Source organism: Haliotis asinina, chromosome 4 (genome assembly GCF_037392515.1).
Source record: "Haliotis asinina isolate JCU_RB_2024 chromosome 4, JCU_Hal_asi_v2, whole genome shotgun sequence".
In the NCBI taxonomy this organism is placed as follows: Eukaryota; Metazoa; Mollusca; class Gastropoda; order Lepetellida; family Haliotidae; genus Haliotis; species Haliotis asinina.
This window is the reverse complement of record NC_090283.1, coordinates 56,286,534-56,308,646: the sequence shown is the minus strand read 5'-3', so window position 1 is coordinate 56,308,646 and position 22,113 is coordinate 56,286,534. Positions and strand designations below refer to the sequence as shown.

Below are 22,113 nucleotides of genomic sequence, written 5' to 3'. Positions count from 1 at the left end.
CCAGTCTCAACTTATTTATGAATATGCACATTTGTTTACAAACAAGAGAAAAGTCCGGTCACGTGATATGCAAATTAGTCTGTGGCAGTGAGTCTGTTATGCTAAGTCATCGCTGCGCCGGTGTGTGATGACTAATCTGACTAATCTGTCCGCTGTATGTTTATTGTGTTACTGCCTGACTGCATACAGGTGAGATAACATTCACAGCTATAGACCTTGAACGTGACATTTAAATGTGAGAGCAAGGTAAACAAAGTCAGTGGCCCAGGCTACCCGTAGGTACGTAGAAATCACCAATCATACTCTTCCTGGAAACAGTTCGGTGGAGTAGTCTACTGCTTGACGGGTATTAGATGAGCCCGCGCGGTAAGGACGTTTGTGACAGGTAGGCGTGGAAGGGAATGTAGACGAAACACTTGATTGCTACAGGTACATGAGGTAGATCGGGGATTAAGCACGTGCAATACACGCTTTAAGTGGCTTGAACTCACTGCCTCTCAATGGAAACGAGTCCACTAGTATGATATGTCAATCAAAACACGATTCACACGAGGAGATTGAACTTTTCAATATTTAGATGACAACCTGTTTCCCTCTTGTTTCAAATGGAATGCGCTGGAGTTCTTTCCCATATATGCAAATTAGTGTCATTTGTTAGGTCGTGGCTCATCTAATACTTTCCAGCAGTAGTCGTAGTAGTCAAAACGTTCACTCGTCACGCTGTAAACCTGGGTTCGATTCCTCAAATGGGTACAATGAGATAGACTGGCTGTAGATCTGTTACCGGGGTGGTGCATTTATCTTAGGATGTACTGTATCCACTGTTGTGTCAATTCGGTCCTCATCTCAACAACCCAGACCCAATCTCGTGTGTACCAACATAGGATGTTAATGCATGTTAAGGTAAACACACAAGTCAACCACATTAAATGCCTGTTGTGTTATTGTGAAGTTATAAGATGTAAATTCAAATGTATGAACGGAAGATAAGAAACTGGTAAACATCCTGAATACACACACACACATATATATATACACACACACACACACACATATATCTGTATGTATGTATGTATGTATGTATGTATGTATGTATGTATGTATGTATGTATGTATGTATGTATGTATGTATGTATCTATATATATATGTGTGTGTGTGTGTGTGTGTGTGTGTATTGTCTCGTCCAGACTCGACTATTTGCAGACCGCCGCCATATAGTAAAATTATACTCACTCACTCACTGTGTGTGTGTATGTATATATATATATATATATATATATGCATGTTGTGTGTGTGTATATATATATGCATGTTGTGTGTGTGTGTGTGTGTATATATATATATATGCATGTTGTGTGTGTGTGTGTGTATATATATACACACACACATACACACACACACAGTGAGTGAGTGAGTATAATTTTACTATATGGCGGCGGTCTGCAAATAGTCGAGTCTGGACGAGACAATCCAGTGACCAACAACATGAGCATCGATCTGCGCATTTGGGACAGTGAGCCTGACCACCCTTTCCCATTATTCACCTCTTACGACAAAAATTGTCACCTTTCATGGCACGCATGGGTTGCTGAAGGCCTATTCTACCCCGGACCTCCACGGGTCCAGAAATATATATAACCTTAGAGTTACATGTAGGTACCAATGTCATGTACAGTGTTCAAATGTAATAATGGCAAATACACTAGAAACTGAACATGTGTTTTCGATCTTGGAACAGACTATAGCCTAACCCCCTTGTCTTTTTAAGATCTGCCTGATCCAAACGCTCGCACAGTGAGTTAGCAGCCATTAAATAGCTGATTACGCGGGATTTTTGGTCTTATCAACTTTATAGGGCGAACTAGCATTTTGGATGATTTGTTTCGGTAAGTGCACACGGAAAGGTACCAAACTCTGCAAAGTTGTGTTATACGTTGTATTTGACCTTTAAGGTAAACACACACGTAAATCACATTAATTAGCTCATTACACCGAAGCATCGTTTACACTTCTGTTTATGCATGCAGGGGGTTCAGGAAAATCGTACTTGAAACACAGTACATATCACTTTGAGGAATCGCGCGTGAACTCGTCAAAGTGGTGACTTGATAATTAAGTCAACTTCATATTTTAACTGGACGCTAAATCAATGTGATCATGTTATAGTACATGTTTGTTGCTTAATTACATCCCTATTATTCGCTCTCGCATTGACAACATCCTTTTCTGCCTGTAACGTGACAATGCAATGGGGATAGGACTGGCGTTAAAAGAAACTTTCTCTTAATTGCAAAATCAAATCCCACAACACACCAACACATCAAAATCACAGGGAGGATCCGCTTTGAGTCCGATAAGAATGAAATTGCAGCAGTTAGAGGAGGAAACCCTTCAAACCAGTTTATTTTAATCATCAATGGGAAAATATTATATCATGATATTTGAACTTCAGTATGACTGGTGCCCATATATTTCATCGAAAACATTTTCAGCAAATGATGTCATTGGTGACGTCATAGGGGACCTGGTCATTACCACATTACGTAATTAAACCGCATCTGATTGGATAACGTTTTCCTGATCTTCGTCAACGACAATTATGCAATCGTTCTACACTAAGTGCCAAAATAACCCGTTACATTTATGAATTACTGAAAAAATGTTAAAGTTATATCAGAGCGCTTTATGCAGTCACGAAAGGAATTTCTCACAGGCTTTCCTATTTAGGTGAAATGAATCGTTTTCAGAAGAATGAATTTGTCCTATTTTCGACCATGCCAAAACAAACCAATAAGAGTTATTTAGATGTCCAAAGAGAGGTTGAAACCTTTGAGACAACAATAAACCATTTTATAGTCACCATTTTCAGATATTAAAACAAGAAACACCTGTTGTAGAGTGTATAAAATTGTAAAATTGTCCTATGACTTCAGTCGTTTTAAACATTTTCTGCTAATTTCATTAGTGAAAACAGGTCAAACATGTCACTGATATCGTGAAAAAGTGTTTAGGAACATCTATAATGATCTTTGTTAACATATTTGCTGGAAAATAGCATTTTTCCATTTTCTGTTGACACACAGCGATATCAGTCGTCAAAACGCAGCAATATTTAAGCAGTATTTGCATCCATTTACTTGTAGAATGATTCTGTACAGTATACGGAAAGACGTGAATGCATGTAAGCATACTCAAGTACGAGAAACTCATGTTTATGCCACGATGAACAGCTGAAGAGAGAGAAAGAGCTATTGGGTTGGGGCAGATGGGGGTCGACATACGATCATGTTGCCAACGCCCTCGGATGCCACTGTATCACGGTTATAAGACTTATGTAACGCCACAGAGACTGAGGTCACCATTGACAGACCAAGAAGTGGATGTCCACGTTTTACAACAATATCTACGATAGGCACGTCCGTCATTGAAGGAGGAAGGTAACGTTACTTTTGGCGTTTAGTATATATTGGTGTTTGTTATGGTTGAAAGTGCATTAAATAGCAATTTAATCAATGTAATTCAATTTATGAATTCAGTTGGAAGTATCTTTGGTGTTTCCTGGGTCCAAGTCATAATCCGATGAACCGACATATGAGTTATTATTGACAGAGAATATTTGCTTAAGCCTTGCGACTTTATGAATAAACTATCAGAGTCTTTCTGTCACCCATTTCAGAACCGAGGGGAGTGGGCAGATGCTGTATTCTGTTATAACTGAAAATAGCAACAGCGTGGTTTCCTCGAAGCTGTGAGGATGAAGGGGTAGCCTGGTGGCTAAAGCGTCCCCTCGTCACGCCTGACACCTAGGTTCGATGCCACACGTGGGTGCAATGAGTGAAGACCATTTCTGGCGTCATCCGCATTGATAATGCTTGAAAATTACTAATCTTTGTGTACAATTACCCCCTTACTCACTTGAATATGTGATGGAAAATGTGTAACCGTGTTATAGGAAGAATAATGTAAGTTGTCTTGAATTTACATTTACATTACTAGTTAATCTGCCAACCTTACACTCTGTCAGTTTTATACACATCAACTGCCATGTTTTAGCGTTGGATCATACCAGTTCAAGAAAATCGTTCTGACACAATTCAACAAAAAAGTTTTAGTCGTCGTGCCATACGCCTCCCCTTTATTTGTCTGACGCCGCATTGAGTAAATGTCAGATATGGAATCGATCGGGAACCAATGACTGACATCATGAGCACGTATCTGGGATACAGCAGAGCCTTACCATCCGCTTGTTGGAGCATGATCTGCTGAAAACCAATTCTGACCGGGGTAGCCACCTAACTCATGATATATGCACCCTTACAGAAAAACATAGTGGATATTATATGAGATCCAGTGTCATGCTATGTTGTATTGTACACCATGAGCATGAATGTAATATTCTATTTATTACTGAAGTCGTCAAATTGCCGAAAATAGACTCAAATCTACTTTCAAACAAAGGGTGGCTACCCGCCGTTGTAGAACGCAACGTCATAAGGAGAAACATCATAGCATGACAAATTGATATTTTCCCTTAGGGCATCGTACGAAAAATATGGAGCCGTTATGTTGGCACTCGTAGGTAATAGACATGTTTGAATACCACTTCGGAGAGAAAGGGGGGGGGGGGAAGGAATGTTCATATGAGAGCAACATATGTCATATTTGGGATTTCACTTTCTTAGTAAAGAACAAATTCTAGTACTTTTTTCGGTTGAGTCCCATCCGGGATTCGAACCCGCACTCTCAGAGTCAGGCACCTAATCGCCAGCACACAAAGTCAGCCGCCTAGTCCGCTCAGCCACCGCGACTTCCACGAAAATATGAGAGGGACTAAGCTTTGGCGGCGTTGAGGTAACCATAACAATTATAGCATGAGTCCCATACTGGCTTCAAGATGCGTCGTCACATGGCGTATTGTCGCATTCGGTTAACGTCATATGACGCCATTTGATATTTGGGGCAATTCTGAGCCCATAGGCGCGTATTCAGTCAGTTCTACGTGAGGCCAGACCGTATTTTCATCTGTTGATCCAAGTTGTCGAACTCTTGATGTTACTTCTCTGCAGAAGTGATGGACACCCATCATATACTACATTGTTGTTTGTAAATATTAGAGTTTCTTTTACACCATTTATTGGCCTTACAATAGTCATAATATTAGCTTCAGCAGCTTAACAGACTTCATCAAATCTGTTATCAAAAAGATGTTCAGATTTTCGATGCTGCCCTGGAAAGATACGTTTTGCCTGTTTGTAAGACACACAGAAACATTTTGATTTGTGATTTCCCATTCCGTACCCAGAAACGTCTTCCGCAGAGCATATCATAGTGAACATCTTGTAAATTATCCTTCACAGTAAGGTTTACGATGTGGGTGGAATTGGGAAGAAGGGATACTCACGATTTCAGATGCAGTAAGTGCGTCTGCAGCTGATTGGGTATATGCCTTAATGAAGTCGACATTGGATGAAAAGTGGGAAGAGTTACATATATCGTTACATACATAACTTTCTGTTTCATAAGGATATAACATACGATCCATTTCAGAGGCTTTCCCCCAACTTATTTTAGATCCACCGTGTAAAGCATTTGGGGATTCTAAATCAAGACATACTAGAATATTAGGTTTATGATCAGATACACTGCATGGAATAGTACAGTCAATAGTTTGACCAACTACGTTATTTACATAAGTATTTTCAATATGTACAAATGCATAATCCCACATAGTTTTAACCTCTATTTTGTTCAGAATATAGGCTTAGCCTCAGCGTCCAATGGTACAACCAAGTATTAAGATCGTTCATCCAGTGCTCCCTGTAAAAGACGAGATCTGGTTCTGTTGTTAACACAATAACGAATCATCATCATGTATGGCCATCACTAAAATCACCATCATGTATGGCCGTACCCTGTTGTGAATATATGTGAAATAGGTCCGTCGTGTACTGTAACTGTTCTCGGTAGACACTGTCCAGGACTTTTGTAGACGGCAGTCTTGTCCCGATCACATACATATTGACAGTCTGAAGTTGAACGTTGATTGCGAAGACATGGTCACTTTCAGGTGTATCCAGCGCAGTTACATTACACCATTTGGCTTTTGTATGAAATCACTTATCCCTCCGGATCCGTGTTGAGGGATCACAGCTGTATCTGGAGACGACATCGAGGTCGCTGTGTGGTGTCCAGGAATGACGCTGTCTTGTCACTGAACCCGTGCCTGTTGGTGAGGAATATATCCGTGCTGGCAAATCTGCTACGGAGTTCCTGAGCACCATACATGATACCCCATATGTTCCATACTGCTAAGCAGAGTGATAAAACCATTATAATGTTCACTAGTTTATTGATGATTAATAATGTTCTTTACAGGCTCCTTATGTGTCGCTTGAGTACCATGTGTTATCAGGTATCCATTCCCTGCAGCTGACGCTGTTTCTGCCGCCTGTGGTGAAGTGATGATGATAATAGGATATAAAACATGTGCTATGGATCCTATGATGAAACTGATCTGAAACTGATTGATCTGTATCATATATGTCGGGTTTTGTTCATCCCAGTGTTTAAATAGCTTCATGTGTTATATGTTTACACCTCTCTCATCTGTGTAACGCTTGATTGAGTCTTCAATGACGTCAAAGGGTACACTTGCCTTTACATAAGATAGCACACGTTTCGTTTGCTTCAGTTGTGAGAAAGCTTTTGTCCTCTGTTATTTAAGCAACACAGTCCTCGAACGGTCATCACTACAGATTGGTCATCTCACGACAGGTGCTTCTGGGGTTGTTTCACATGGTTTTGAGTTCTCGCCTTTGTGGTCACGCTCTGCCATTTCAGGCTTGTGTCCGGACTGTGGCTTGGAGAAACAATGATATGGTCACTTGATACATGTTAATTCTGACTGTATTCTTGGATTCCATAGCATGTTTGACTGTTTCTGATTAAGACAGCTTTGAGAGAACATTTTGTTGATGACGTTAGTCTGTGAATCCATAGTTTCTTGAATACCACTGGACTGGATGCATTTTGCAGATCATCTTTTAACGCTGACACGCCTTTTCGTAGGTTTTCTTCACTTGCCCGTAGTTCCTGGGTTGTAACCTTAAGTCTCGCAATTTTATTGTTCTCCTCTTCCAGAAGGGATATCATTCTACATATGTCGTTTTTATATTTAAACCGGAAATCAGTTATTTGGTTAGACATTTCATTGAAACAGTCGTTAATCTGAAATCGGGAAAAGATTCCACTCTATATTTCACTGCGTATGACAATTTTATTACTTGCTATATAAACTGGCGGGCAAAAGTTAGTATATGACAATTTGAACGACCTGTAACGAAGGCACGCAACAAAATTTCCTGGAAACGTTTAATGCATCACACTCAACAAGCACTTAAGCTTTAAACAACCCAAAATCAACAACCTCATGTCAGAAGTTTTCGACATATTGCTAAGTAAACACACAAGAGGTGGAGTTTTCCATAAATCCGTCACCACAGTATGGTCACAGTCTGAGTTTACGAGCCACTAGCAGTCTCACTCACTGACGAGAGGGTACTGTTAACGTCAGTAACGTGTGTGACCACCTGCTGCGTCAATGCATGCCCGCACACACGTCTCCTCACTGACGTTTTCAAACGACGAATGACGTCATTGGGAATGCGGTCCCATTCCTCTCTAAGTGCTTGCTGTAGCTGTTGCCTGCTCTGTGGAACACGGTTGTCGATGTCTGATTTTTCTGTCCAGATGATCCCTAAGGTGTTCAATTGGATTCATATCCAGTGAACAGGCTGGCCAAGGCAAGACGTCAACGTTGTTCTGTTGCAGAAAGTCAGGGGTCTCTCTGGCTGTGTGAGGTATCGCATTGTCGTGTTGAAGGATGACACTTTGGGGTTGATCCGTAGGAAGGGTACCACAACTGGCCGTAGGACCTGTCCGATATACTCCCGGGCATTGCGATTGCCCTGCACTACCACCAGACGGGTCTTCTGGTCTCCACAGATTCCCCACCCCCCAACCCCCCACCCCCCGCAAACCATGACACCACCACCGCCGTATGCATGAACTTCTCTGATGCATGGTCTTGCTAAACGTTCCCCTTGTCGACGATATACCCGTTCCCTGCCATCAGCTTTGTAAAGGGTGAAACGACTTTAATCAGAAAAGAGAATTCGTCGCCATTCTCGCACTTGCCATCTGTAAACTTGCCTTGCCCACTGGTGTCTGTTTTGGCGATGTCTGAGGGTCAGGACCATGCCGTGGAAGGGCCGGTAAGCCCTTAAACAATCTCCGGGTCACTGTGCCCGAGTGCCGTTGCCGCGTCGATGTCGCTGTGACTAACCTGTTCCTGAGGTGGATAGTCCGGATGTAGCGGTCTTCCAGGGGTGTAGTGACCCGTTGCCGTCCGCTTCTTGGCCTGTCTTGATTGCTACCAGTATTTCTGTAACGTGTGAACAGCCTGGAGATTGTTGCTGGGGTACAGTTGAAGGTTCTGGCAATGTGAGCTTGTGAAGCTCCCATATCTCGCATTCCAATAGCTCGCTCTCGCTGAACTTGTGTTACCTTCAGCATTTTCGAATGTGCTTTCAGTAGCTGTGATATGCCAGCGTGTATCGACCCCATTTATACCCGACTATTGCACGTGCATGCTAGAAATTTTCAACGATTACATGTTTTACCTTTTTCTCGTGCTAGGGATCACGTGGTTACATTTACTGAAGTCACGTGCATTCTGCAATATTCCCAGATTTCGGACAATTGTTGCTTTTGATATTTCAGTAGAATTTAGATACGCATAATTTCTACAAATCGATTTGAAAACGTTATACTAACTTTTACCCATCAGTTTAGTTTAAAAAAATTGTTCCGATTCATATATCCATTTATGTTTGCTTCTTCGCCAGCGAAATACACAAGGTGAGGAAGGCACTGATGATGAAGCAGGTACCTGCAACAAAACAGTGAACAAATATATACAGAGTTAAAAAGAATGCACCCATGGTGTCACTCCCCGTGATATTGTTGATAGGAGTAAAACTATGAAATATGCAGACAACAACGAGGCACTGATATTGGCAAATTACAGAGTACTGAAACCGCTAGAAAGGTAGCACATTAACGTACACTCTTCAAAAAAAAGAAACGCAAAACCCAAATATCAATGAAAATTTGGTGTTATTCAAGGACGTGTAGATCAGCGGAAAACAAAGATACATGAATGAAATTTTGTGGAGCATTGTATTGCTATCTTGTCTTTATGTCATGAGAATAACAGTCATCACTGCTGTCCACCAGGAGGTGTTGAAATCAGTACCTCGTATGAATACCTCCACCAGCTACCACTGCCAGACACCTCCTGGGTAGATATAGAATCAGTCGTTGGGTTTTTTTTTTAATTCTTCTCCATTTCTCCTGCAGCATGTGGAACAACAGTTGAAGATTCTATGGGGGATTACGACGTCGACATACCCGTCTATCGATCTGATCCCAAAGGTGTTCGATTGAGTTTAGATCTGGGGATCTGGAGGGCCAGGGAAGGGTACTGATGTTGTTATTGGCAGGTAGTCCACGATGGCACGTGCTGTTTGGGGCCTGGCATTGTCCTGTTGGAAGAGCTGCCGTTGACAGTCAACAAGGTGAAGACGTGCGGATGGAGAATCTGGTCGATGTATCGATTGGCCGCTAGATTGCCTTGGACAAGCAAAGGTTCTGATCTGCCGATGTATGAGATCGCTCCCCGCACCAAAACACTCTCTTCACCGAATCTGTCCACCTGTCTGATACAGTTAGAAGACAAACATTCATGACGTCGTCTGTAGACACATTCTCTACCATCACGTCGCCTGAGGAGATAATGGGATTCATAGCTAAATCGTATTGGCACGTATTCCTACTTCTCTTAGACGACTCCTGATTGTCTGATCGGACACTCTTTGGGCTCCAAAGTGTTCTTATGCTGTGTCCCGGGCGATACGATGACGGTCGCTTAGGTGGGTTACCCGGATGTACCGATCTTGGGCAGGTGTGGTGACTCTAAGTCTTCCTGATCTTGGACGATCATTTGTCGAATTTGTTTGACGAGATTGATCCCATAATCGAGTTATTGTGCTGGGGTGAACGTTGAAGATCCTTGCAACCTCAGTCTTTGATGCGCCATCTTGCAATCGTCCAATTGCCTATTTCGACCGGCAGCGGTGAGACCTCAGATTTACGTGTAGAGTACTTGCAAAGATCGTGGATGAAATTGTGAGATTCATTTGGGTCTTTTATAGTCACACGCTGTACTCAGGCTTTGCACATGAGAAACAATCATTGTGCCTGATATTCGTCCTGCATGACATCCACGCACATCATGACAATCGTGATTGATAAAACCGTTCAAAATATTTATTGGTTGCGTTTGATCAAGCATAATCTTCTAAGACATTCCAGAAACAATGTACAACCCTAAAAAAAAATTTCCGTTTACATTAGGCTGCAAAAGTGTAAGTATCATTTTTTCATTTCATTTTGCGTTTCTTTCTTTGAGAGTTTTGAAGAGTGTAATATCCGACGTTTACAAAGAAAACGTTGTTTTACTTTTAGCCTATTTGTTTGTTTCTATCAGAAATGACATGTTACCGCCTGACGATCAGTGGTTTGTCAATTGTTTGTACAACTTCATGGATGACATCTTGTTTATTGCACAGAGTGACGTTTCAGTGTAGATTCTTACACTGTTATCAAGCCGTGATGATGGGGTACAGGCCATTTGAGTAAAAATCTTCCAAACGAATTGCTCTCTAACACAAAAACAAACAATGGTATAGGGCTCAAACCAACGACAAAGTAAATAGTAAAACATACCAACTCTGTCATAGATATTATCACAAATCAAAAAAAGTCTAAGAAACCATCATTGTATCATTAGCAATATCAGCAATATCATTGGCTGTAGTAACAGCCAGGTGAACGAGAGGCACGTGCAAACTGACTGTCCTTACTGACTGAGTGACTGATTCATCTCACACAACGAAGTTTATTTGTGAAATTAAAGCGGTAGTTTACAAAGTCCAAGTCTGAAATTAATCGGGGCAGACTATTTTATGCATTTGACACATTTCTTAAACGTCCATATTGTTATGTTGTGATTCCAGAGCAACATTTGAAAACACTTGAAGAACAACCACAGCAAAACAGTCTTCAAACAGTAACACCCAGGAAAGGGTAGTGTGACATTTGAAAAAAAGACTCGTGTTGTTTAGAAAATAACTTGCCAATAACGCAATGTGATGTCTGTAGAGTAAAACACTTTTCCACATTTAAAATATGATGTTTGTACAGTAAAACACTTTTCCATATTGAAAATGTGATGTTTGTGCATTAAAACACTTTTCCATATTGAAAAAGGAAAAGGAAACTCAGCAATCGCACTCAGCAATATTCCAGTCATACGTAAATAATCGAGTAAATTGTCTAGTAATAACCAGACAATCCAGTGATCAACAGCATGAGTATTGATTTGCGCCGATGACGTGTCAACCAAGTCAGTGAGCCTGACCACCCAATCCCGTTAGTCGCCTCTTACGACAAGCATAGTCGCCTTTAATGGCAAGCATGGGTTGCTGAAGGCCTATTCTACCACGGACCTTCACGGGTCTGACTTGTGAGGCGAATCTGCGCTCGGAAGGTTCTGGTGCCATGTGGACAGGGAATGTTGGCCGCTGTCGGAGACTTGGAGGCGATGCTTTTCCTGTCTTGCCTGCGTTGCTCAGCTGCATCCATTCTGTTGGCTTCATGGGACTTTGATACGCTGCAAACAGCTGTCCGCCACTTCGGTCTGTCCATACCCTCCTGCTCCCACCAGTTGTGGCTGACGCCAAAGGCTTACAGTGACACCTTGAGATTGCCATGTTTCTTGGGTAGCCGAAGGTCTGGCATGCAAAGAACACGGCCTGCCCAGAGTAGTTGGGTCTGCATCAAGATGCATTTTCCAGCACCTTTGGCCATCATGATATATGGGCACACTCAATTTGGAAGTTGAAAATGTTTTGGATAATCGGTATTGGCGTCAAAGCGGTTTACAATAGGCGACTATCAGTCATATCATCATACGTGTGCTCTCTGATGCCTCTGACTGCAGCGAGTCCATGTCGGATTTAGAATTAAGGTGTGATGACCATTGATACCATCCCCTACAGATGAAAGCAACATCCCACGTTGCCTCTCGCTTACCTGGCTGTTACCTGAGCTGTCGCTACACCCTTGGCACAAACTGTGATGCCGGTAATGAAAAACAATGATGGTTTGCGGAACAACTTTTGTATTTTGTAGACACGAATATGAAAAATTGGTGTGTTTTTCTTATTAACTTAGGCTTTGGTTTGAGTCATTTACTATTGTTTGTTTTTGAGTTTGTGTACAATTTTGACTCAAACGGATTGTACACTATCATCATGTTTAGCTTGATAACAGTATACGAATCTACATCAAAACGTCACACTTTTCAATAAACAAGACGTTGCCATCCATAAAGTTGCATGTTTCATTAAAGCTTTGTAACACTGATCACTTCAGCAAATGGAACACGAACGGTATGTCTGAACAAAATACACAGGGCACACTTACTCACTGATCATTTTGTGAACTTTTCTCTAATAACTTTATTTACATCTGGCTGGTTGCATGAAGCGAATGTTACTTGTTTCTTTACACTAGTAAGATTCTTCAATAATGTAGATCACAATTACCTACCTGAGAAAAGAAACGTATAGTCATACACTCCGGTACTGTTATAAATAAGACCTGAAACACAACGAGATGGTTCTTCATGTAAGTTTGATGATTAAATAGTTTATGGTCATGATAAAATCCCTATAGTACTATACACCAAATGCATACAGTAGAAACTATCAAAACCGGCATCTGTTTAATCTGGCAATGTGTCAACACAAGCATAAAATCTCAATCTGTGGCTTGAACATTTATCATCAATTCTACAACCCGACACGTTGTCTAAACTGGTCACGATGAGTGCCGGTTTAGACAACGTCCACTGTATTTGAGTATCTATGATACACAGTTTCACGCACCGGTCACTCAAGATGTTACAATCAGTTTATTTACACTTACACATTAATTAAAGCATCATCGTATGAACCACTTCCACATACTCCGGTAAAATATACGTTCAAAGTCAACCTACTTGCAATAGGTGGTCCAACCATGTAGCCGATTCCCATGCAGAAGGAACATACACCATAGGCAATGGCCAGTTTGGACCGGCCTATCAGCTCAATGCATATAGGACCAACCAGTGTAAAAGATCCCTGACTGTACGTACCATACATGATACTGAAAACCATTTGGAGACTGTACGTATGTGACAGCAGGGGGAGTAAGAGAAGGGACACCCCTGACATTGCTTGTAGTCCAAGGTGAAGGATAATGTTTCCAATAGCTGTATCCGAAGACGCAAAACCAGTCAGCAGTCCGGAAAAGAACGCAGGCACACCCATGACAGTGAACAAATTTGCAGACTGTGCAGGTGTACTGCCTTTCAATTCAGCATAATTTGGTAAATGTACCATGCAGGTTGCATCCCCAAGAGCCCAGAAAATGAGACTGAGCAGATAAAAGAAAAATCCATTTGAACAAAACCAGGTTAGACACTGAGGTCTGATCTTGCTCCGTGAGTTTTCAGTTGTCAAATGCGAGCTGTGTTCAGGCTGAGATCCTGCCGTTTCATTACTTTTAACAGGACTGTTTTCTTCAATATTTCCTGGCGAATTAGCTGGAGAACAACGGTTCTCGTCAAGCTCTTCAAACTTGACGGTCGCATTTTCAACAGTGAAAACATGCTGGGATTGCTTCTTCATTGTAGAGTCTCCTTGTGCATCACAGGTCTCCTCTGTGTCTTCTTGGCGGGGAAGATCTTTTGACATTGACTCCTCTTGCTGCACTGTAGACGATGGTCGAATCAGAGCTCCAGCTAAGCTGACATTGAATACAATGGCTCCCAAAATCAGAAGCGCGCCGGATAAAGTGTACATCTGTAACAGCTGAATTGTTAAAGGTCCGGTTACAAGCAGTCCTACTGCACCTCCAGACATGGCGATGCCGTATGCTACTGGGAGTCTTTTCCTGAAATAGTTGCTGGGAGCCACGCCACTCACATTGCCAGCTAGACCAGAACCCAGACCTGTTGACATAAATACACGCGTTCGAAGACTGTGGATGCATACACCAGTGATTCAAAACAAGCAACGAGGTACGAGTAATTAGGAAAATGTGTGACAAATAAATGGTTTCAGTCCCAAGCTTTTCAAGATCTTGTCAGATGTCCGTCCACGATCCGAGGTCATTAAGTTTCAAGGTGACAAGTCGTCAGCCATGTTTATAAACGTAGACTTAACTTTTTGTATATTTGTTGTTTAGACTACAGTGATGGAGACGTTTTACTATTTATCAATTCGTTCACGGACACATGATACTCGACTGTAAATCAGATGTTTAGTGCAGCAATGCCAAAATGTAATGTGTAAAGTCAGTGACTGAGTTAACATTTAACGTCACATTGGCAATATGTCAGCGATATCGTGACGAGAACCATTAACATCATACATAATAGTAAATGGTAAAAAATCTGTCAACGGAGACAGTAAAACAACTAGATTATCACAGATAGATATTTAAAACTAGTAACGAAATCTAAAAGTTTAACGGTTTAACTATAGAGAAAAAATAATATGAAAATGGGCTATACACGCCAACAAATTGTACCACGTATAACTACATGTATTCAACAGAGTGGTAGTAGGTGATGCAATGTCTTGACGTCATTGAAACAAGATTGCGAATCCATGTGCTGACCACACCCTTCCCGAATGACATCACCAAAACAAAATGGCGATCATGACGCAATACACGTGCACGAGCCGACCGCACACACACTCCTGAGGTGACGTCCCCGGTCATGAGTGATTGTAGATGACGCAACCTCGCAGTGATCCCCCCGATTACACCAGAGACAAAATGTCCATTATAAGAACCCGGGCTGTGTCCGTCATGCTAGTGTAGCATTCTCGATTGCTGCTCTGAGTGTTTTACCTCCTAAAACACAGAGTTGGCAAGCACTGAAGCGTCAAAATTTACATGTAGGCTAGTAAATGCTGTGCTGTCTGGAAAGCTGTCTAGACTAGACCGCGAGACAAATGTACCTAGACACTCTTAATCACATAGGCCCTTCCACGTCTTCAGCAAATCTAGCACGTGTCTTTACAATGGGACTCGTGAAGATCCGGAGTAGGATAGCTTTCAGCAACCCATGCTTGCCATAAACTCGACTATGCATGTCGTAAGAGGCGAGTAACGGGGTCGGGTGGTCAGCCACGTTGACTTGGCTGACACATGTCATCGGTTCCCAACTGTGCAGATCGATGCTCATGTAGACTGTAAGTTAATCACTGGATTGTCTAGTCTAGTCTCGAGTATTTACTGACCGCCACAATATAGCTGGAATATTGCTGAATGTGGCGTAAAACTCACAAAACTTTACTCACTCAATTTGGTCCCTAGTATGGTGATCTACTTTCAGTTGCTGGCGATCTATAGCCCATTTCTATTTTTGTCTTGTTCTCTTATAATGATGTCTTTTTTATGATTACCTGCTAAATGCAGCTACGAGTATTTAGTTTTACCTTTTCTATGATAATACAACATGTTTACTACTCTTCGTCTACAGCTTTTTTAATCTATAAACTGATCGGTGATAATTGATTGTTCGATAAACATTAACTCACTCATTCACACACTAACTCACTCATTTTGAGTCACATCATGCAGTGCAAATTTACATAAAAAGCATGTTGATTCTTACCTGCTATGACTCCAAAAGTAAGGATCAACCCAGTGACAGTCTTACAGAAGGATGCAGCAGTCAGTCCTACCAGCATCAATATGCCACTCATAATACCCGCCCATCTGTTTCCAATTTTGTCTTGAATAAGTCCTGCCAGTGGTCCTGAAAAAGTCCTTCATTAGTTTACTTGCTTCCCTAATGGTAGCAAGATACAAAAGAAACACTTGTCACGATCGACTCTGGACACTATACCAAGTTTTCTATTTACATCTGACCGAGGAGGATATGTCATTAGCTGTGTGTCCGAATTTCATTTCAAACATTTTTGTCTTTGAAGGAGCAATGTATTTCTTTCAATTTGTGTCTTTTTTGCTCCTGTGCTCCAACATTGACATTATTTCGTGGTCGAGCATCAAACATTGGTTGCAAATATTTCAACATATGGAAGAACATTTATTTATGCATTAAGTGAGATACCGAAATTGCGACTCTAATAATTACACTATGACTCTCAGGTATGTGTGGCAAAGACTGGTTTAACTACAATGTTTGCCGAGTCTTACAAACAGTCTTGGTTCTGTATGAAACACACAGATACATATACATGCTCAAGTCAGTGCTCGTAGGCATCTCAAATCTGCCTTAGTTCCTGTTGTCCTAAAGCTATCATTTTATAACTAAACATCAAGAGGAAAACTAATGTAAAGGAGTAATGCTCTCCATGGTGACTGAGGAAGTAAGCCTCATGCTTGGGAACAACAGAATAAACTGTCTGCCACACACGACCGGAGTCTCTACTCTGCTCAGCTAACACGTATGGTTGCAAACCACTAAGCCAGCAGACTTACCGCACATAGTGAACGTTCCAAGCAGTGTTGACCCTACCCACGATACTTTAACCAAGTCATCATCAACATATTCCAGAATGGCCGGTGTAATGACCCCTGCTGAAGAGTTTAGAGTGCCAGAGAGCACCGAAATAGCAAAGCAAGCAACACAGACAACCCATGCATATCCGCGATCAATGTCCTTTGTTTGGCTCTCCATGGTTTTATTTCAAACTGACATCCAGTATTTTGTCCTTTATCCTTGAATGTGTCTTCTTCCTCAAGACGTGAGTACGGTTTGCATCTAATTTGTATAATACTTCCGGTGCGTTCCTGCAAAACAAACAGTGTTGATTTTTGTGTACATGGTCAAACATGTATTTGCTGATATTTGCATGTAAACACCGGTTTGGAATGTTTGCAAATGTTAGCATCTTCATACATAAATAGCCATGCCCTTCCATTACCTTGGAAGCTGCCTTATAAATCTAAATACTAGTATGATACAAACAATAAGTATAGGAACACGCTACACTTTGATAGACATATCTAAACTCAAACGTGAAGTCATAGATACCCTAAGGTGAGTGTAACTTTCTGTGTGCTCAATGGGCACTTTGTACGGCAAGTTAGAACATGCAGTGAAGCACATGAATCAATATTGGTTGATTATGAGTGAAATTAAACATTGCCAAACACAGCGAAAAAGAAGGATGCCGAACACGCCAGCACGTTTGATTCAAACAATCAAACACAACAACCAAGTGCACGTGGAAGACAGATTGAAAGAACTCATCACGTTTAGGTTTGTACATTGTCGTCACATTTCCCACACATGATCCCATACATTAGTTTGTAGTATGGACTACTTTGTACGGTAGTGCATAACGTACAAGGGACATCACTGTATGGTAGCTGTTTTGTTTTCTAGCTGTAAAATCGGTAGGGGTTGCCTACCGGTTTAAGTGTCCCCTGGCCATGCACAAGATCCAAGGTCAAGGACACAATGTATGAAGCATATTTCTAGTGTCCCCGCCTTGGTATTGCTGGAATATTGCTAACTGCGATGTAAAACCTTACTCACTCAATAATTGACACAACGTCTGCCTTGGGAACTAAATATTGGTCGGTTGATTTCCTGACCACGTAGCACCTGAAGACCATATTGTCCTGGTTTGAGTTTAACGCCACAAAATATTTGCTGACCTGCTTGTAGTTAATATAATGTTAGTAAGTCTGGTATCCAAATGACAGACTGGTAACTCTTTACTCCGAGATTAAATGTGAACGAGGATGCACACACCTCTTTTGCTTGCCATGGAAGCTGCTCTAAGAGGGACAAGATGCTTCACCGGTGGAGTAGTTCACCATTCTCACCAATGTTGACCACTGATTTTAAGGTTTCCGCCAAAGAATGTAGAGCATATACATCTTCTAGAATCTCATCATGTGGCAGATAGCACAGACTTAGATTACATTCTTAAATTGTCGAAAAATGGATAATATAACAATCGTTGGAGTTGATTTTCACCCGTAAAAGAGGCCACATCGCACTCATTTTTACGCTCACCCTCAAGGCGTCTCAAGAGGAAGTTAAGCTGCCCCAACTGATCATTACAAATCCATCACGATGTTGTTAGGTGGAAAAACCAAGGGAGATGAGCATGCGTTATGTGATGATGAAGGTGTGTGAATTTGCATACTGGATACTTTAGTTTCTTATTAAAGCCAACTTTACCAGCACGTAGGCAAGATCTCCCGTCTCAAAAGATTGTTGATTCAGTTTGATGTCATAATCCATCTTGACACCTCCTATTTTCTGTTTCGCTTGTTGGTGCACTTCCCGTGATATTTTGAACAGATGGCAGATATGAGAGCTCTGTTAATGGTTGGTTTGGTTGGACGGAGGTGACCAAACGGGATGTCTAAAGGAAGTGAAATGTCACTTCCAAGCACACGCTTACTACACGTTGATCCAGTTTGCCAGCTCCTGGTTGCTCACACGGCTTTTACCGACTGATGTAGATGCATATCCCACTTGTGCTGCCCACTGTTACTGAAATATCTAATTATCTGTCACTACCTGCTGCCTTGAATATGTTGCCCTTATGTTTAGACCCCCGAGAATTTAGCGATGACTGGTTTCCGCAGATTTAATCTATGTGTTCCTATTATCATCATCCCATTGGTTCATATGCATTTTTTTTATTTAGACACTCGCGAACCTAATTCTCCTATTGCTCCCTCGTCTCACCTTTATCAACGGTGATCCCATGGAAAATTAGATTTTCTCTTCGGTTCCTAGATTCGAAGTCGGTGATCTTATCTTCCATTGCTGACAGTTTTTACTTCAGCTCTTTGTTTTCTTGGTGATGAAGATGGCTGGTAACATCTGACACCATCTTGTCAACCTTGTCGCTGAGGTTTACAAAGTTTGTGTTCATACATTTGATATCAGGCTTCATTTCAAAGAACATTTCAATATATCAGCGTAGTCCTTTTCACTCACACTTATGCCCAGTGCGTCCGATTCGTCCACAGCCTGTGTTTGTTGTCGTATAGTGGGTACCGGGGACATCGCCACATGTAATAACTAGGACATTCATCACGCACTACATCGAACGCACAACCTAGTGAAAGATATTACCTCTCATGTTTTAGGCCGTGTACACACTGCCATTTTTTTCTTGTTTGGTTGACAAATGATGTCTATTTAGAGTCTGTATTGGGCTATAGAAATGCCCAGAGTTTGAGCTTCCTCTTGCAACTGCTTCCCGCACATTCGGATACCCTGCTACCACTACATATAGTTCTTGAACATTTTTAGCGCACTCTTCAATCGGCTCGTCTGAAGACTGGATTGGTTCAACCCATTCTTTTAAGCTGAATTTCAAGTAGTTTCCCATTGTAAGTCCTTAATCTGACCGTATGATTCGTTGGATGAGTTACTAGTGTCTGGTGGACTATCTTACCAGCTTAATCCCTGCAACTACTAAATGGTGCTTGAGTGTCTGTCTTCACCTTCATGCAGACGAGTTCCAGTTTGGGAATAAAATGAGGGCTTACCCCTACCATACATTCCAGACGGCGCCAAGTTGTGAACAAAACAGCTGATTGGAGACTCCATTGTATCACTGTCCGCTCTGGGTTGGGATCCAATTCTGGAATCTAATTTGTCTAACACAATCATATTCTGTCTCTCCAACAATCTAATGTACCTATTCTTGCCCTTAATTTCAATTCTGTTAAACGTGATCTCTTTCTGCATAGAGTCAGCCACACTGTTGAATTGTTGTACACCTGCCCATTCACTATTCTCAACTGCGAGTATCCGGATTATTTCGATTGGAGTCCAGGCCGCACCACGCTTGCTTTATAGTGTGAAACTTCTTAACACATTTCCCCTAGCCAGCAGAACCTTTCCAATATAATTTATGAGGTTAACTATTTAGCACTGATAAATCTAGGAACAGCATATGAAAGGGACTCACATTGATAACAGATACTTTTTGAGGAATCAGCACAAATGGTGTGCTACATCGTCAATTTGGGGTCAAAATATGCCGTGGCTATCGAATTCACTCTGCTCCTGTAACTGACTTTGGAAAGCACAATTTTGCTCAGTATAAAATGTACTTATATCATTCTCAGATGTCGAGCCAGATGCTATTACTGCATAAATATACCACAAAAGAAATGTCTTACTGACAGCAGTTTCTTAAAGCAAACACTTTATTCACTTTAATTAACAAAACGGAGGACTGAGTTCAGACTTGACAATTATGGTTACCACATCTCTGGGAATCACATTTTGTTCACACACAAAATCACAAATATAGCTGGCTGATGAAGGCCATAGACTTTTGTGTCCATACTCTGCGAAATGCCTGATCGATTCCAGCCGCTTTCATTGGTAAGATTGCCACGATATGACGTGCATTTTCATTATCTCGAGTGACAGGGGGAACATTTTTCATCAGAAATATTATGATGTAGGTAATAGTTTGGCCATTTTGATTGAAAACTATGTTAACAAAACGGCACAATCAAAATAGATGGACCACCTTATAAGAACAAATATTTGCATTTGGTTTTCAAACGCGAAGTTTCTTTTGTGGTTCAGTATATATAACGCGAAAAGATCAGGGTTAATATTTTAACAAGCACGCTCAATGGTTGCAAGAATTGGTTGTCAAATGTCACTTGTGCAGATCGATACTCCTGCAGTTGATCACTGAATTGTCTGGTCCAGACGGAATACTGCTGATTGCGGCGTTAAACAACAAACGCCCAGCAAAGCAACCATTTATTATTCACGTATTTATATCATGCTAAGCATGAATAGTAACGTGTATATGAGTCCAGTGCGTTTACATCTGTAGCGATGTCACATATGGTTTGATACGTGTTTATGATTAACTGAATTGAAATGTTTCTGTACATTGCTTGGTAGACTCTCCTTCTGTAATAAACTTTTGTTTTGACAAACACTTTGCCACCATTACCTCAGTCTTACTACTTCTTTAAGCCCAGACAGCTTGAGACGCGGGCAATCTCATTTCCTCCAAATGACTCACCATTTTGTACATGCAATTTGGATGAATATATACTACATACAAATGGACTATTATGGTTATATTGTATTTGAAGTGAAGTGCATTGTAGCGGACAAACTTACCCCTCCTGTCCTTGTCGATTGTGTTGGAGCTACGGATCATATAGTCGCAAACAGAAAAGATCAGTCTGTCGGTTTATGCCGTGGCTGGTCTACTGCTGACTTAGATTAGATGTGCACACGCCAGTGTCCCTCACTGCAGTTTGTCTTCCGCTGTCATCCTTTGCATACTAAGCCGGGGACACCGACATGCGCACGTCTAACCTAAGACAGCAGTAGGCTAACCAATGCGTATAGCAACAGGAGAAGGGTTTACTCCCACTGTGCTCATGTTTTGAAATGTGCAGTGTTAAAACAATGGAGGGATTTGGGTACCAACAGTGGAATATAGTATAGTGACTCATAAACTACATACTTAATTCGTTAACTAGTATGTAACTGACATTACCCCGCAAGACAAAGTGTCAGAAGTTTGAAATAATAATAGCATGTGTGTGGTATGCAACTTTGGAAACATCAGTGTGAGTAACATCAATAATATGCCATCTCCCCTAACAGGGAAGTACCTGGGACATAGAATGAAGCTTTCTGCATCACTTTTTCGTACATCAGCACAAAGTTTCTCTGACATTAGACCAGTTCATAAAAATTCATATGCTCGCTTTTTAAACTGATAACACAGCACAAGCTTTGTATTATTTTTACACTTACTGCTGTATTGGGTCATTTGTCACAATATACTGATCATTTATCAACAAGTATTAATTGCATGACAATTATTGTTTTTATGTGATTACCACTAGCTTTTTAATGGCATTATATTTACTTA

General features: G+C 41.2%; 1 protein-coding gene across 2 annotated transcripts; it reads right to left on the bottom strand.

Moving 5' to 3' along the window:
• Positions 1-5,117: 5,117 nt before the first annotated feature.
• Positions 5,118-21,570, bottom strand: LOC137282609 (monocarboxylate transporter 5-like). 2 transcript variants are annotated; one of them, XM_067814387.1, is made up of 6 exons: positions 21,348-21,570; positions 16,691-17,002; positions 15,861-16,004; positions 13,188-14,183; positions 12,737-12,787; positions 5,118-8,951 (listed from the first exon to the last, which is right to left on the bottom strand). In XM_067814387.1, exons 2-6 carry the CDS (start codon positions 16,887-16,889, stop codon positions 8,887-8,889), a joined length of 1,455 nt encoding a protein of 484 aa, XP_067670488.1. In that variant the 5' UTR covers positions 16,890-17,002; positions 21,348-21,570; the 3' UTR covers positions 5,118-8,886. The 2 variants fall into 2 exon arrangements, with proteins under 2 accessions (XP_067670488.1, XP_067670489.1); XM_067814388.1 differs by having other exon boundaries at positions 13,326-14,183; positions 21,348-21,492.
• Positions 21,571-22,113: the final 543 nt, after the last annotated feature.

Excerpts from the sequence above, each read along its gene's own strand:
- LOC137282609 (XM_067814387.1), bottom strand. The coding sequence starts at position 16,889 with ATGGAGAGCCAAACAAAGGACATTGATCGCGGATATGCATGGGTTGTC. Across the intron at positions 16,005-16,690 it reads TGGAACGTTCACTATGTGCG|GACCACTGGCAGGACTTATT; the intron begins GTAAGTCTGCTG and ends GGACTTTTTCAG. Across the intron at positions 12,788-13,187 it reads GGTTGGACCACCTATTGCAA|GTCTTATTTATAACAGTACC; the intron begins GTAGGTTGACTT and ends GTTGTGTTTCAG.